Source organism: Diadema antillarum, unplaced genomic scaffold (genome assembly GCF_040938485.1).
Source record: "Diadema antillarum isolate AM-2024a unplaced genomic scaffold, OU_Dant_1.0 seq00000086_RagTag, whole genome shotgun sequence".
NCBI classification, from domain to species: domain Eukaryota; kingdom Metazoa; phylum Echinodermata; class Echinoidea; order Diadematoida; family Diadematidae; genus Diadema; species Diadema antillarum.
Window position 1 is genome coordinate 825,851 of NW_027271178.1, and position 17,412 is coordinate 843,262.

General features: G+C 38.5%; 1 protein-coding gene across 1 annotated transcript; it reads right to left on the minus strand.

Annotated features, from left to right (window-relative positions):
• Positions 1-252: 252 nt before the first annotated feature.
• On the minus strand, positions 253-14,336 carry LOC139726513 (uncharacterized). Its single transcript, XM_071637469.1, has 7 exons — positions 14,212-14,336; positions 9,029-9,175; positions 6,627-6,899; positions 4,921-4,975; positions 2,738-2,950; positions 1,994-2,290; positions 253-744 (listed from the first exon to the last, which is right to left on the minus strand). The coding sequence occupies exons 1-7, from the start codon at positions 14,334-14,336 to the stop codon at positions 253-255; spliced, it is 1,602 nt and encodes a 533-aa protein (XP_071493570.1).
• Positions 14,337-17,412: the final 3,076 nt, after the last annotated feature.

The window sequence follows — 17,412 nt, forward strand, 5'->3', positions numbered from 1 at the left end:
TTTCACAAGGCGCCTCGAGTACTTGGCGTTTCCTCTCTTTCTGTCTTTTTTGTCAAAAAAAAAAATATTGTCATCTGTCTTACCACACACTCAGAACAGTTCCGTTTCTCATGTAAATAGCTGTTATTTGAGAAAATCAATTTGTTTGATATATATGTACACATTATACATCATAAGCATAATGTGATTACGCGTAAGATCGAACGCCTTCTAATTTAATGCCCTTTACATAATACCTGCGCGACTTAAAAGTTACATCCCGTTATGCATATTGTTCATATCATTGTTGAGAGTTCCGCCGTTCAGAACCATGCTCGTGCGGCCAGGAGCGATCAGTGGTATCTCTTCGCTACCATTGGAAGCTCCCATTCCGTTCTTCCACTTGTTAAGGCCCCTCGCCGGGTGTGTCCGATTCCTCCGTACACAGTCCAAAGCGAGCGCGGTCGTGTTGGAGACGGCTGCCCCGGTGAGGACCACTGCGCAGAGCAAGAGCAAGGCGCGGCGAAGACCCAGCACCGTGGTTGTAGGTGTGACGAGAAGCGAGAACGAGCCCCCGAACGAAAACAGGAAGAGATAGAACAAGGCGAAGATGACTGTTTTGCAGTTCGCTGGAGCGAGATCGGAGGTGACAGAAAGAACGAGCACGGCCGACCAGTCGATGAGAGCTATGATGATGCCGTACATGATGATGAAGCCCGAGGAATCAACGACGTAAGCAAAGGGGCTGACGATAGCGGCAGTGATCTAGACATGAAGAAGAAAACAATTTCTACAGCAGTTTCGTTGACACATTCCTCATAAAAACATAAATAAAAATAAAGAAACGACTTGTTGCTTTTAACAACCGTTTAATGCACGTTATCATCATTACTGACAAATTGTGCGGAATCACTCTTTTTCTTTTTCAGTGGTAAAGTAATATTTTTGTGGCGACTAGTGTTTCAATATTAAACTTGTAATGCAGCTTTGGAATCTCAATCATTCTAAGAGACTATGGGATTATTATACAGTATGAATATGACTTCATTTCATTTTACTTTATTTCACTCATTTCCATAATAAACGATGATACAATAACACTTGTCATAAAAGGGACATCAATAACAACTACTACAACAGTGAAAAACAAAACTATTGGAATGGGATGGAGAAAATTGAAAGAGCAGTTTGTTAACAGGTGACCCTCGTAGAAAGGTTCATAGACATGTCGAATCATCTGACGAGAAATGATTTCGATGGCCTCTAAGATAATCGACTGGTGATTTTAAGTGTCAGATGGTCGCCAAAGCAACTTTAATTTCTTCTGTATAACATGTAAAAGGATTGCTCATTTCTGTCTCCAGTATGGACTGATGGACGTTCAATTTGATATGTTTTTATATTATTGTTCTTGGAGGGTGCACTGTGTGTGTGTGTGTGTGTGTGTGTGTGTGTGTGTGTGTGTATGTGTGTCTTTTAGGGTGGTCTTTTTTACATCGATTCTAACTGCATCATGATAATCCCATAATCCTTAGCGAAGGGATGAAGGGGAATAAGTGACTTGGAAATGGTTGAATGAGGGCTGTTCCCACTTTGTCATAGAGCCCATAGATAGAGCGGTGACACATTGCTACAGCGACAATAAAATTGTTCCGTTTTTATTTTCTCCAAGAGCTTAGGGTTGGGGTTAGAACTGTGATAGGGTTTAAGGTTAAATCTGATGTAAAGATTAAGATTAAGGTTATGACTATATTTGTGGGTAGAATAATGTTTGCCTTTAGAGAGCGTGCAGGTATTTCATGGGAACAATAATTGTCGCAGGAGCAAATGTCATGGAACCAGATAGATCATTATTACATCAGACAAATGGCATATCAAAGTTGTAGAGATAGACTGATGTACTAGTGGAGTCGTCACAAACAGTTGATTACTGATCAAAAGGACATCCGCCTGCAACCACCCACTTATAAGAACGCAATAAAGAAGGTGAGATAATGGGGTCATAACGTCTTACCGATAAACCAGCTAAAAGCGACAGCATTGAGCGACGACCATGGTTCTTCCGCAGACGGTCACTCAGAATCCCCCCGAGGATGCAGCCAAGAAATCCCGCCACCACACCGGCGTAAAACAGGTTTTCCACATTGTAGCCAGCGAAGTAGGTGAGGGTATAGTTGGCGGCGTTGTAGGCATTGATGTACCCGTAGGCTGAGCGAAACATGCTCCCCAGGAGCACGGGGATAAGTACGAGCCATGCAATCTGGCTGATACAAGCGCGCTGCTGCTCTATGAAGATCTTCAGGTACGTTCTCTGAAATGAACAACGTGACACACACAAACAGACACACACACATACACACGCAAAGACAATAGTAGATGATGAGTGGTGATGTGATTTTTCAAAGGTTGTCTCATGGTGGTTTCATAATTATCATGCAAATTATCGAGCAACTAATGAGTATGTGTTTGGACATGGTTGCGTCTTTGTCTATATATGTTTCGTCTCTGAAAGCGCATTCTTGCTTATCTTTGACAAAAAAAGACGAACCATTAGACTATAGATTTATTTGGATATTGTTTAACAGATCATTTTTTTTTTTGTTTGGTTAAACAATAAAACAAACCTTTACAGTCGACAGTATCCAAACAGAAGGAAACAGCTACTTCGGGTCCCTAGCATTTTAGTGGCCATATTTACTGTAAGTATCCAAACTGAAAATATGCATCCTAACTCCGATTTTAAAAGCGTAATACCTACCAACGAGGAACCGTTGTTTAAAGTCCGCTGCTTGTCCCGGGGAGGCTTAGTCATCAACAAAGCTGCCAATCCGAGGGCGATCCCGGCCGTGCCCGCAATGACGTAACACAATCGCCATCCCAACACGTTGCTGGCGGCGACGAAGAGATACCCGACGCTGTTCCCGGCGACCCGGCCGAACGACACGGCACCGAACGCTACCGCAAGCTTTTCCTGAAAATGTATACCGTATATAGACGACCAACACCATGACTACACCAGGAAATAAAGCCAAGAAAATATCAAATAACATCTTGTTGTAATGGCATGAAACATTTAACATTTAAGTATTATAGCACCAATTGTGTCAGCATAATCAATTTACACAAAAGATAGTTCTTTTGAAAGCGCTATAAGGTTGTTCATGCGCATATAACGTGAGTGTAATTATTATTAAAACACAATAAATTCAGAACACACACACACGAGCGAGTACTGACCCTATACAGCAATGACCTAAATAACCTGCCTGAGAGGAATATGTACCAAATACTTAACTTCCAATCATCAAGTCAATATGATTGTTACTGGTAGCATCTACTAAGTATACACACCCAATTGCAACACGACACAGGCATGCCCATACAGCATATCTCCAATCTATACGCTTGTAGGTTTGAATCGTTCATAACTCACAGTTTGAGTAGGGCGAAAAGGTTTATTCAAAACAACAATAGAGATTTTTCGTCAAAATTTCTACATGCAACTCTGTCGTTTACTAAAAACTCTTTTAAAACCGTTGTTGATGATAAACCAGTCTGTTTACGATTTCGTCGGAAACGATCAATTTCAAACATAAACCGTGAATGCGAGTTTTCATGATGAACAGTGTGGTTTGGGACTTTTGTCATCTTCCATGTATAAACATTCCTTTTTAGAAGAAAAAAGGCAACAACAGAATGAGTAATGGCACTGTTAAGACGCATTACATAAGTAATAACTGCAGTGCACGTGTTCATTTTTTTCGATTGTGTGTCTCAGTGCAGGATTAACTTATCGAAGACTCACTTGCTTCAATGTGTAAAAATTAACAAACTTCGAATCCCATTTCAATATAACAAAAATCAAATTTCCTTAGTAAGAAGTAATGAAGAAAACTACCTCAAATGTTATGTCCTACAAGAAATACAGGAATGGATCAATTTTCATACAGATCAAAATCTTTGCTGGGGTGTTTCGTTCCGGTGAAGGTTAATACGGTTATGATGTGCTGATCCACTCTCTTATAAAGTATTTTAGTTATGATCATTATTGTAGTCATGTAATGCTGAGAAGCTAAAACTAATGTAAAGTAGACAGACATTGCTTTATCAAATACTTAAAAAACAAAACGCAAGAAGCATTTTAGTCTCCGTGTTTAGAAAAGACCCTATCTTAGCACGCAAACACACACACGCAAACACACACACACACACACACACACACACCACACACGCGCGCGCGCTCTCTCATGATGAGACACACACTCACACACAAACATAGAGTTATCAATAAGGACAGCAACTGACGTGAACTATTGCAACATATTAATGAGTTTGCTTCTACAGTTTTAAAGGAAAAGTCCACCTTCATATACATAAGGATTGAGAGAATGCAGCAATATTAGTAGAACACATCAGTGAAAGTTTGAGGAAAATTGGACAATCCGTTCAAAAGTTACGAATATTTTAAGTATCTGCGCAGTCACTGCTGGAAGAGAAGACTACTACAGTGTATGATGCCACATGCGTACAACTATATAAGGAAAATAAAAAGAGAATTTCACAAAACTTTACTTTTTGAATAAAGTGCACAATTCTTCGACTTGCTACTGACGTATGTTAAGGGTAATATTATTCCCCCTGCCTTCTGAAAGAGAGAAGTCGAGTGTTCTTTTGTTATGCGAGAAAAATTGAAATATGTTGAATTTTCTTTATTCTTTCTTTGCATCGTTGTACTCATGTGACATCACAAGCTATAGTAGTCTTTTCATCCAGCCGTGACTGAGCAGAAACTTCAAAAATTCATAACTTTTTAACGGATTGTCCGATTTTGCTCAAACTCTCACTGATGTGTTCTACTAATATTGCTGCATTCACTCAACCCACATGTCTATGATGGTGAACTTGTCCTTTAACTTTCCCCCTTTCTCATGTGTTCCATACCGGTTTGACGATGAGAGCAATGTAAGCCATTATGAAGGTATTGAAGGGACCAGTACTGAAAAGAGAAAGAAGATCAAAAGAATCATATATATATACACCTAAGTATTTTAACATATATATCGTATAGTTATAGATGATATTCACAATCATCAATGTTCATCAAACATAATAAAGTATATAAGCATGATAAGGTGTACACTCATACTTAGTATGAGCGTATACTGGTAATTATAGCGGTCTGGTGGTGACATGATAAAAACATCATATAACTATATACATACATACATGCACACACACACACATACACACACAAACACACACACACACACACACACACACACACACACACACACACACACACATATATATATATATATATATATATATATATATATATATATATATATATATATGTAGTCGGTCCTTCAGTCAAGGTTAATGGACCTTCATCGGGGCTGTATTATAAGAGAAAATGACGCCATATAAATGAATACTTACCCTTAGGATTACAATGTAAGTGTAGCACAGTTGAAACCTTAAACTCTTGAATTAACTACAGATTAAAACGTGATGTTTGGGTCTCATACAATAAAAAATATACTAACGTATAACATACACAACCTAGGAGGTACAATTGCATTAAATGTTTATTGGCATATAGTCAAAACAAACTGACAGCCAATATCTGTGCAATATCCGAATATTCTAATATCCTAATACGTGTAGTTAAATACAGATATTAGGATATTCCACAGCTTTGAGCTGTCAGGTTGCTTCAAATATGTCACTAAAGTTTTAATTTATAACATACACTACCTAGGAGGCACATTAACATTTCACCTTTACTGGCGCAATGATTCAAAACAGACTCTAACTGACAGCCTAAAGGAAGTATATAGCTGTAGAATACCCTAACATTGGTGGGTGAATAAATAGCAAAGAAACGTGGGGAATATGCAGTATGCAGTTTGTGTCCTATTGTTTATGACTGTGGCTGCTGGGCCGTCAGTTTGTTCTAAATATGCCAATAAAGGTTTACTGTAAAATATGCCTCCTACATTAGGTCGTGTATGCTAGTGTGTTTATGATAATCATTCAATGTATATGTAAAATATGTATATTGATTTTGTATTGTACTGTATTGTTTTGTATCCCCCTTCTGCACCCCCCCCCCCCCTTGTTGCGCTCTCTCGCTTGGGCTTACTCCCCCCCCCCCCCCGAAATATATGTCTGCGTGTGACCATGCTATACTACCAGACCCTACATATCCCTGTTGATCTCTTCACTCCCTCAGAAAGGTCCTCTTATTTCCGATTTTGACCCCCCCCCCCCCCCGATAAAATGAGAAAGAGAAAAATTCGTGGTCTATACACTTTTATGTTTGGGAACCCTACAACGGAATAACAAAGTACAACAATCTAAACTATAAGTAACAAAGCAAGGACATCCCGTTATACATCGAAATATCAAAACAAAATCAATGCAGTGTGTAAGGTGTAAAATAAGTCTTTGATGGTAACAATACGCAAATTCAAATCACTTGAAATAGGATTATACCCATTACACAATGTAGGGATATCAAAATGACCGAATTGTACCCCAAGTGAGATATGTAAGCAGTCATTGTCTTATGAATATATCTTTGATTCTTTTAGCTAGAGAGAATTTATCCCCCGAGAGAATATACCGTACTTGTATGCACTCACAAAATCCCAAACAGGAATCGGAGGAAGGCAACCATCCAGTACGAGTTAACGAATGCTGTCCCGAGCGTACACAGACTCCATGCAATGGTCAGCGAGGCTATGGTGGCGATGTGCGGTACCCCAGCGGCCTGAAGGAGGACGGTGATGGGTATAGCGGACACCCCCTCGATGATGAGATAAACCGGCCCGGCTAGGAGGTCGTACAGAGTACCCATGCCCGTGTATTCAATGACGCATGCGTCAGGCGAGAAACTGGTACTATTGACGTCACATCTGTTAATTGGATTTGATTTGATTCGAATAAATTTAATGCAATGCGACAAGAGGTTTTCAAGGTCTTGTTTGTTATTCAAAGTGCACTAACAAATACAACAATGCATGCATGTGCTACAATGACATCACAATGTCTATTCTACAATATTGTATTAATATCAGAAATTGTTCACCTTAACATAGAAATATTAGAAAAATATAAGATGTTTTGTTATTATTATAAGAGGCTAAGTATTGGAAATCAATATATATATCGTTTCACTGAAATTTTAGAATTTTATTTCTTTTGCCAGAGCGTTATGACTGATCGGCCAAAAAGTATAGCACATTGTTAGCCAGGAGGAGAAAAGAAATGAACAAAAGAAAAAAAGAATGGAAAAAAATTGCCGCATCGCAATAATATCTGATATTCCATACCATGTGCATTTGCCTGTTTCCCATTGTCCGCTATTTTTATGAGCGTATATATCAGGTCATCTCAGCCAGCAGGTACCTATACTCTTTCCATTTTACAACATCATCATTGTTAAGGAAAAAATATTGTGCCTGTTTATACTTGCATTCCATTTTCTACATAATGCTTGTTCCATTTTACAACGTCACAAAAGGGAGGATTATAATGACTGTTATATTTACATTCCAGTTTCTTCATATATACTCTTTCCATTTTAGACCTATAAAAGAGAGAAATGTTATGCCTGTCATGTGTAGATTCCATTTTCTTCATGTTATGCTCTTTCCATTTTACAACATCATCATTGTTAAAGGGAGAAACATTATGCCTGTTATGATCAAATGTACATTCCATTCTTCTTCAATCATAACATTGAAAATCATAATATTGAACTGCAGATACATCGACCGGTTCATTACTTTTTTTCTTTCTTTCTACCGGTACGGTTCCTACACAATACTTCATACGATATCTAACAACATAGAGGTGAGACGGTATACATAGTATATCGTGTCTTTTCTATTTCAGTATGAAATTCAGGATCAGAATCAATATCGCAAAAATAAGAATGCCATATAACTATAGACCGATTCTGTGACGCGCTATATGTGTATTTTTAGCATGGGCAGCGCCATTAACGCGGTGTCTTAGCCGACCCCCCCCCCCCCCTCCCCTCTCCCCCACCCCCTTCCCCGCGCGGAATGAAAAACTGAGGCATGGTCGTTTTAGCCAATAGGCGTCTCGTACTGAGTGCGCGAACGCTTGCTTAGTGCGCGAACCTTTGTTACAAGTGCGTGATAAACATGTTGCCCGGGGGTGGGGGAGAGGAGGGGGGGGGGGGGGGGGTCGGCTAAGACACCTCAAAATGAGCTCATGGCTGCGCCCAGTGCCACAAATTGTCTGCTGCCCTCAACGACCCCGAATCGGTCTAAATGTATGCAGAGTCATGAGTGTCACAAGGCACATTCAGTGACATATGAAAACTCGTTGGATGCCTTTAATACTTTTTCTTATTTGCATCTTTGGTTAATATTGTTGCCGTGTGTGTGTGTGTGTGTGTGTGTGTGTTGACAGGTTGAAGAATTCATTAAAGGTACTGTTTACCATTGGGAGTAGTGGTTTAAAAATGTTCGACTTATCACATTTGATGCATATGTGTAGGTCTGTTGTATCACAAAACACTCTACCATATAAAAATTTTGCAATAAAGCCTGAAATATAAGGAGATATCACGATTTTTCTCACAAAACCATAACTGTAGACGGTTTAGTCTAGACACAATTTTATTATAGCTATTGACTATTGTTCGCATTCTGTATATCTAGCAATACTTAACATTGATTACACTGATTAACTCTTTTTACACTCCATCTCTAACTCATATTTTAGAACTATTTTGAAGCACTAAAGCTGGGTTTCTGTTTCTTCTGCAATAATGGTAAACTATATACGCTTTTAATATTTGGATCTAGTGATATAATGAAGTGATGAATTATAGTGCATAACGTTTGTTCTGTCAATGCTGAGTAACTCATAAGAGCATATATAATCATTACACAATTACGCCCTGAACAAAAGAGATCTATTAAGTACTTCTTTCGGTATATGTGTACTTCATAGATCCAGGAGTGCATATAGTATCAAAACTGTGTCGATTCACTTTTGAACACCTTACCGTCCTGGTAGAGTGCAGAATTCGTCATACGTGACGTTAAGATTCCTCGCGTAGAAGCTGGCCATGGTTTCGTTTGTCACCACACAAGTTGTCGCCCCAAATTCCAGGTCGTTAGCCATCCCGAATATCGTCCCAACCAGCAGATACCTGTTCGTTAATAGCACTATGAAAATTATCATTATAATGATGCTGACACTACTACTCTTAGTGATAATATCAATAACAATAATATTGATAAATTAATAAGTAATGGACATGAATTAGATACTGGACATAAAAACAAAACTAACGATGATAAGAATAATTCGCTTAATAGTTTTGATCCTAGTGAAAATAAATTAAGTACACGTTGTATGATAATAAACGTGATAATAGTGGTAATACTAGTAAATAGTACAATGATATTGAAAGTAATGACAAATATCATGCTGCCATACGGCAATTTCTTTATCACTCTGTGCAATGAATTAGATTACACTGACCTACAATAAAAAGCAAAAACGAGCGGGTAAATTTGATACGAGCAATAAAGGTAGTGGGGAATGGGCAGTATTACATTTGTTAATATTACTTCCATTATTTTTATTATTGATATCGTAACTATTACCCTTTTGTATGTTACAGTTCGTTATAAGGAAGTTTCGTTATTCCATTGTTAATCCGAAAATGAAATGAAGTTCGGCATTCTGAAGAATTGTTTGACACACATTTTTTTTTTCCATTTTCGCATCAAGATTAAGGAAAGTTATGTTATTTTTAGATGAGCAAACCTTCGGAATAACGGCACAAATGTTTTGATTCATAAACCTTAAATTCATTTTCCCCCTTAATTATCAAACATTGAAGCATAGCGAGTTTACGGTTTTTTTTTCGGAATAACGAGCCTTCGGAATAACGAACATCACCGTTCACCAAAGACATCGGCGTGACAGTGAGATTGTGGCAAGGGACTATAAAATATATCAATTTAACCAGGTCTCCTCTCTCCCTAAGAATCATCGATATTGACATTCAAACTAAACATAATAATTACAAATCAAAGTCACATAATAATAGAAGTGAATTAAAGACCAATGTGACGGGCTTACAGGATCTCAAATTTGCTATTGTTGGGGTATGTAGGAGACAAAGTTTTTAGAAGGCATAAAAAATATACATGTTCAAAAACAATTTAAGACTCCGAATAGATCCAACAATCATGCCGGAGGGAAAGGACAACTATACTGTTATACAAGATAATTATAAACAAACATAATATTTGATCAGATCAAAAACGCGAAATGATAGAGATGAGATAAATTCTTTTACAGAATGTTTTTTTTTAATTGATTTGAAACATCTTTGCTGTTTTATAGTAAATTGTATTACGTTCAGTCGACTTAACGAAATTACGGACATACAAATACAATATTTCACTGTATACGTAAGATATGCTTGTGCGGACCCCTCGAAAGAAAAGAGTAATAATCGATTTTCCAAAATCCTTCAATAGAAATATCCGTTATGTCACATGTTATAATCTCATGCTCCGCAAATTGATCAGTACTTTGTGCCAGAGTTGTCATACAGTGTACCAAGTATACTAAAGCGTGTTTGAAATAAAGAACCGGAAATGATCTTGATACTGAGTGATTTATGCATACCTGCACGTCTTACGAATCAGGGTGATGTTTATTCTATTACACACACTCGCAAAATACTGAAATATTTATACACTGCAAAAAGTCCGGTGTTAAATAATGAACACCGAGATGGTGTTAAATTTTCGGTGTTCATTTATGGTGTTAAATTAACACCTCCGGGTGTCATTTTCAAATATAAAACTCTGTTTTGAAGAGTTTCTTAATAACTGCACTTCTTTTTGATTTTTAATTTAAACAAGACGATCAAGAATTTTACATTAAAATACTAGATTTTTGAAAAAATGTGAAAATAAATTTACACCACAGTAACACCAGCTGGTGTGGTCTCTTATTGAAGCTGGACGGGTGTTAAACCATTGATATTAACACCAACAAATATCAAATCAACACCATGTGGTGTCATTTTTGAATTAACACCAGTACAGTGTCAAAATAACATCAGGTACAGTGTCAAATTAACACCACGAAGTGTCGGGTGAACACTTTTCAACACCATCACAGTGCATTTTCTACACCTGTGGGTGTGGTCCTCTATTGAAGTTTGATCGGTGTTAGATTTAACACCCATGGTGTTAAATCTAACACCGATGTTTTTACAGTGTAGAATATTGTGTACACACACATTTTCAATACGCATATATATTTGTCTTCATTTTCCTACCATTGTGACAGAAAACATCAAAAATATGTGTATACGTGAATATATTTTACTGCATTATAGGAGTTGAATAACTTTGACCAAACAAAAACAAAGCTGCTTTCATGAGAGTTGACTGGTAATACAATAGTCTCATATTTCATATCTTTTATAGTGTATAATCAAGAATAGTTTAGTACCACGTATTTAGATCTGTTGTTAATACTAATAACGTTGAATGGCTGAGAAAGCGTGTATCACATGTTACAAATCTGACCGATTACCCAGCATGTTTTAAGGGTATTACAAAGTAGACTGAAACTTACATTTTATCGCGAATCTGATATTTCATCTCGTGTTAGTGAAGGCAATCGGAAGCAATAAACTGTCTTTCAATGACAGAAAGAAAAATTCAAAGTTGTCTTTTTTTTCAGGCAAAATGTTTATCATTTGAGTATTGCTACGCAAGTTATACATTGTGTTAGTTTTTCGCCCGTTTTTTCTTTTATCGCAGGATACTTTCAGAGTGTCTAAATATACAATTGTCTTTTTTCTTGTTTGGTTATATAGAGGATAGTGCTTATATTAATAGGAAATAAACTAATCGTTGAGAGAGAACATCTGAATAATGTAGAGATAGATAGCGGAATGGTCAGTCTATTCAATTTGTGTACATTAAAAGTATACTCTGCTTCTCAATTATGATCAAATTCGAGAACTTGGTGGCAAAGGGTAATCACACGAGCCCGACACCCAGATGCCCAGTAGTCATACGGCTCACGGGTCCGATATCGAAAAAAGGTCCATCGGTCTTACAGTAGCCCAGGAGTCATACAGTCCAGGAGTCACACAGCCCGTGAGCTCGACACCTATGCCAATAAATAAGGCCTGTGATATGAGTTTGACATTAGACAAACAAGGCCCACGAGCCCGACACTAGGCAAACAAGGCCCGAGAGCCCGACACTAGGCAAACAAGGCCCACGAGCCCGACACTAGGCAAATAAGGCCCACGAGCCCGACACTAGGCAAACAAGGCCCACGAGTCCGACACTTGGAAAAAAAAAGGACCAACGAGACCGACACTCCAGGCTGTCATGAAATGAGACAAATGATTTGCATAGTGTCGGACTCATGGACCCTTTTTTTGCCTATAGTGTCGCACTCTTGGGCCTTCTTTGCATAGTGTCGAACTCCTGGGCCTTATTTGCCTAGTGTCGAGCTCTTGGGTTGTATGACTCTTGGGTCAGGTCGGACTCGTGACGTGCGCCTGGTGGCAATACCCGTGATTCTTAATAGCACACCACACTTCCAACACGTGTAGCAATACATTCAAAGTGTTCCTATCACTCACTGCCTATTTCTTATCTACCTATATAGGCCTACCTACCTATCTATCTATACACAAGTATCTATCTATCTATCAATCTCTATACACAAGTATCTATCTATCTATCAATCTATCTATCTATAATATATATATATATATATATATATATATATATATATATATATCACATTGTCAAGAATGTGTGATAGGACGGACGGATAACCTGTTTGGTGTCTTGTCTCTAAAACATGCGCTTAATTTCCTCGCCAGGATAAAGCGTTTTAATGCCATTTTAGGTTTTAATCTCATATATATATATATATATATATAGATATAGATATACAGTAGTGATACTATAGGCCTAGTTTGAATACGTAATCACATGTCCAAGGAATGTGAATTTCCTATTGTAATAAAACTGCCCTTTTTATAGCTTGCATTTCGTTCCGGATGAACTGTTTCGACTGTCTCCCCTCCCCTTCCTGCGCTGAGAAAGAAAATTAACTGATTCGACAAATGGAGAATTGATGGAGTCTGAAGTTAAAAATGTAAATGGGAAGAAATCATCTTTTAAAGACCAATTATCTCCGCGAGAACTTCATTATGACGAAGCTGAAGCTGGGCAACACACATCTTGAGCTTTCAAATTCCATTTAAAAATTACGAGTCGAAAACTTAATCGGATAATACCCCCATGCAATCATCTCAAGCATTTTTTGACTTCCTTTCAGCTTGAAACGAAAGGGAATGTCAAGACATATGATATATTTTAGCTTCTGAATAATCTGTGAGTGGTATACACCAAGACAGCAGTGATTTTTTTCAGCCTATTTTTCAGCGAGATGAAATCGGAAGATATGTCAAAGGAACCATACGTTTTCGATTCTTATTCTTGTAAACACTTAACTTAGGTCAATATATTATTCTAATAATATTCCTCTTTTTAAAAAAAATCTCAATCTGCACAGCTGCAGCTGCATCAAATGTTTACTGAATTCAAAAGTATAAGATAAAGATAGAGGTAGCTGGAACTTTCGAGTCAAGGCAACTGACTACAGACCTACGTTTCGTGAGGAATAAAAGTGCAATAGAATTGTATTGCATATAAAATGATTCGTGTACGATATGCGTGTAATCATAAAGTTGTACATGAATCAATATCGCCTTGGGGAATATACTTCAATTCGGGTACTAATTATTGTGGACCTGTGGGTGTATCAAATTTCCCTAGTTTTTGCTACGCTTTAGCTGGAACTTTTCGCCTTCTCACATAATCCCTGTATTGTTTGACTAGACGCCTGAAATATACGTCTAAAATTAGGTTTATATTGCATCTGGGAATCCAATTAAGGGATATTTTGTGATACGTGTTGTCCATGGGCAGAACTTGTAGCTTATTTTCCAGATGATACCAGGTTCGAATCCTGTCTCAGACATTTTTTCCGTCATATCTGTTCCTTGATAAATATCTCCCATAAATGCAATCCCAGTTAAGTTATATACTAAAAATGCTGACAACCAAATACTTTGACGAAAAAAGAGAAGGCGAGCGAGATAGGAAAGAGAGAACTTACTGCTGAGTAAAGTTTGTTAGGGTGAGAATCGTCGCTAGGGTGACGGCATACACCTTTTTGGTCCAGGTAACATTGTCATACTCCTCCTCAATGATCCTTTCGACACCAGTAGTCTGCCGCTCCATCACCAAGGAAAAACTGCGCGCGATGATAACGCCAGCATCCGTAAGAAATACACCTCTCTGTACACAGAATATGCAGACGACCTCCTGTCACATATATCGATACGTATAGCAATCGATTCCTTCTCGAAAAATTGCGTTCAGTCTGACCGAAGGCCTAGCTGATGTTCTTGCCGATAACAACTCCTTTCCTGGTATGATCTCGTATTCGCGCGCTACAATCCAACACGTCTAAATATCCCATAAGGCGATTGAAAATATCATCTATAGTCAATGATTGGGGCGAGGCGCATACAGGAACATAAAATTTGTTGGTCGTCAAGTGGTCATAGAATCAAAAGGGGAGGGGGGCACGCTAGTCTTCACCAAGGACTTTTACTCGATTTATTACCGAATATGCATTTTGCTCATAAATTCCGATTCTAGCAATATTAATGGAAGAGGCAGGTCATAACGTCACCTGACGAAAGATCTTATATGCAATAAACGCATGTGCAGGTGTCTACCTCTGTCAAGACGTTTTGCTGTTGTTGTCTCTTTTTTCTTCATTTTCTAAACTTTAGCTTTGATCATATCCTTCGTTGAAGACGAGTCCCGAGTATACTCGGGCAAGTGTCTATGGGAAATGCGTGTTGCAGCAAAATCAGCCCGTCCTCAATGGGTTAGTGAACAGGAGGCTGGACAGAAAAAGTTGCAGAGAATTGAAAAAAAAAAGATAAAACTACGTAGATTTGTGTGAGGGGATTCCAAATATCACAGAGAAATTGAACCGCATATCGATAAATCGTCACCCCTTAAACATGGCAGACAAAAACTGGACTGACCAATTTTACTGCAGGCCAACAAGCGATACAGTTTACAAACGAATCCTCGTCATGTTTTCATCTTTGGAATTCATATTCTATTACTGCTTTTACTCAAAGAAGCTGGTGTACTTAATGCTTTATAAAGGGAGGTGCTGCCAGAGTTGGTGAGGGAAAAAGAAACTATAGTAACTTATCTGTCAAAGTGGCAGGTTCAATTCAAATTCATTTAACATACTTGCCGGAACTTGCCAGAGCTGTCGACTGCAAAATTAAACAATCATATCCGAGGGAAAACCACTATATTACCCAATAACAAAATACTGCCATCTGGAATACATAAAAACTGAGTGACAATGGCTGGTTAATTTGATTGTTCCCCCTCCCCTCTATGTTTACTGAGGTAAACTCGACCACAGGGCGACTTTTGTACTTCAAGATTGAATGGAAATACATGTACGTACAATTTCTACTGAGAACGAAAGTAAACTTTATATGAACGCATGGACGCTTTCTCTGCATAAGTTGCAGGCAGTTCGAGCTTGATAGCATGGTTAACTGTGACCTGCAATATTACTTGATTTTTGTGATAAGATGAGTAGCAATTTAACGGATGTTTGAGTGACTCGCGACGAGAGTCAATCATTACACACACACACACACACACACACACACACACACACACACACACACACGCGCGCACACACACACACACACACACACACACACACACACACGGGTACATTGTGGAACTATCCCGTTGTGTTCGATCTCCCGTAGACGAAGAATGTACGCCCAAAATGTCAAATTTTACCCACACAGTGCTGAGCGACACACAAGTTGAATACCCCATCACAATGTACCTCTTGCTCGTCCACATCTGACAAACAGACAAACACACACACACACACCAACACACATCTCAGAGGCGGATCGTAAAGGGGAGGCGCCTTTACAAAATTAAAGGGGTGCATGTGCCCCCATTTTTTTCTTTTTATTTCTTGTTTAAAAAAAATAAAAGAGGGGGCGCACACCCGGTGTGCCCCCCTCTGGATCCGCCACTGCATCCATCCATCTATCTATCTATCTATCTATCTATCTATCTATCTATCTATCTATCTATCTATCTATCTATCTATCTATCTATCTATCTATCTATCTATCTATCTTATCTATCTATCTATAATATTATATGAACTATATATGATACATACATGTACATGTGTACGTATCTATACATACTGAAAATAGCACGCCCGTAGGCCCTACACTGTTGATACAAATACTACTGCTGGTTGATACTATCATTGACAAAGATGGTTACGGATAAAATATTTAAAAAACAAAGCTGAAAAGATTGAAATAAAAACTTTGCATCTGCCAGACCATACCACTGACTGCCCTCTGTCGATGAAACTGTCACGCATGTCATATAATAACTTGACTGTACTACCTGCACTTTTCCCTTCACCTTCAATACCACAATATCATAATGGTAACTTTCCCCATCAATGTCAGGGACAGCCAGCCCCCTCCCCTCTTAACCACCCGTCCCCCCCCCCCACACACACACAAACACACTTTTGGCTAACGAAAAAGAAAAGAAAATGGGGGGGGGGGGTGTAGAAGAATATCATAACCTAGCAAAACCCACGACTTTTGGAGGGTTCCGCATGGAAAATCTCATCTATAAGGTGGGGGTGGGGGCAATGATCCTTAAACCAGCCACAAGCACCACCCTTGACCCTCCACCCCCCCCCCCCCCCCATGTGCATGGTTTTACGCTGACAATCCATAAATGGTAATCACATGTACTATACATAGATTTTGTATGTACAGTGGTTTGATTTGTACTACCAGTATGCTTTCCCCAAAGACCATAATACGGAACAGTGTGCCAACGATACACAACGTGAATCTGAGACAATCTGGTATAGTCTCAATGATGATGTTGGTATGAATGGCAAGGAGGACAAACTGAAAAAGACAAAATTAAAAGCATGGACTGTGAAGAAAGAAAATGCATGATGAAAGAACAGGGACACTCATCAAGTATAACGCTAATGTCATGGACAAAATTTCACCCAAACCCATCACAGAGCGCATCACATAAAGTATCACGCATGGCACCTCCATATACATTGTACAATAGATCAGTCATTTATTCCACTACAAAGGATAACAATTAGTTAATGATACACTTCTAGTGGCAGGGAAACGTCCATACTCGTCGCTACGGCAACCATTCATAAACAATAAGGGCAGGTAAACTCCTT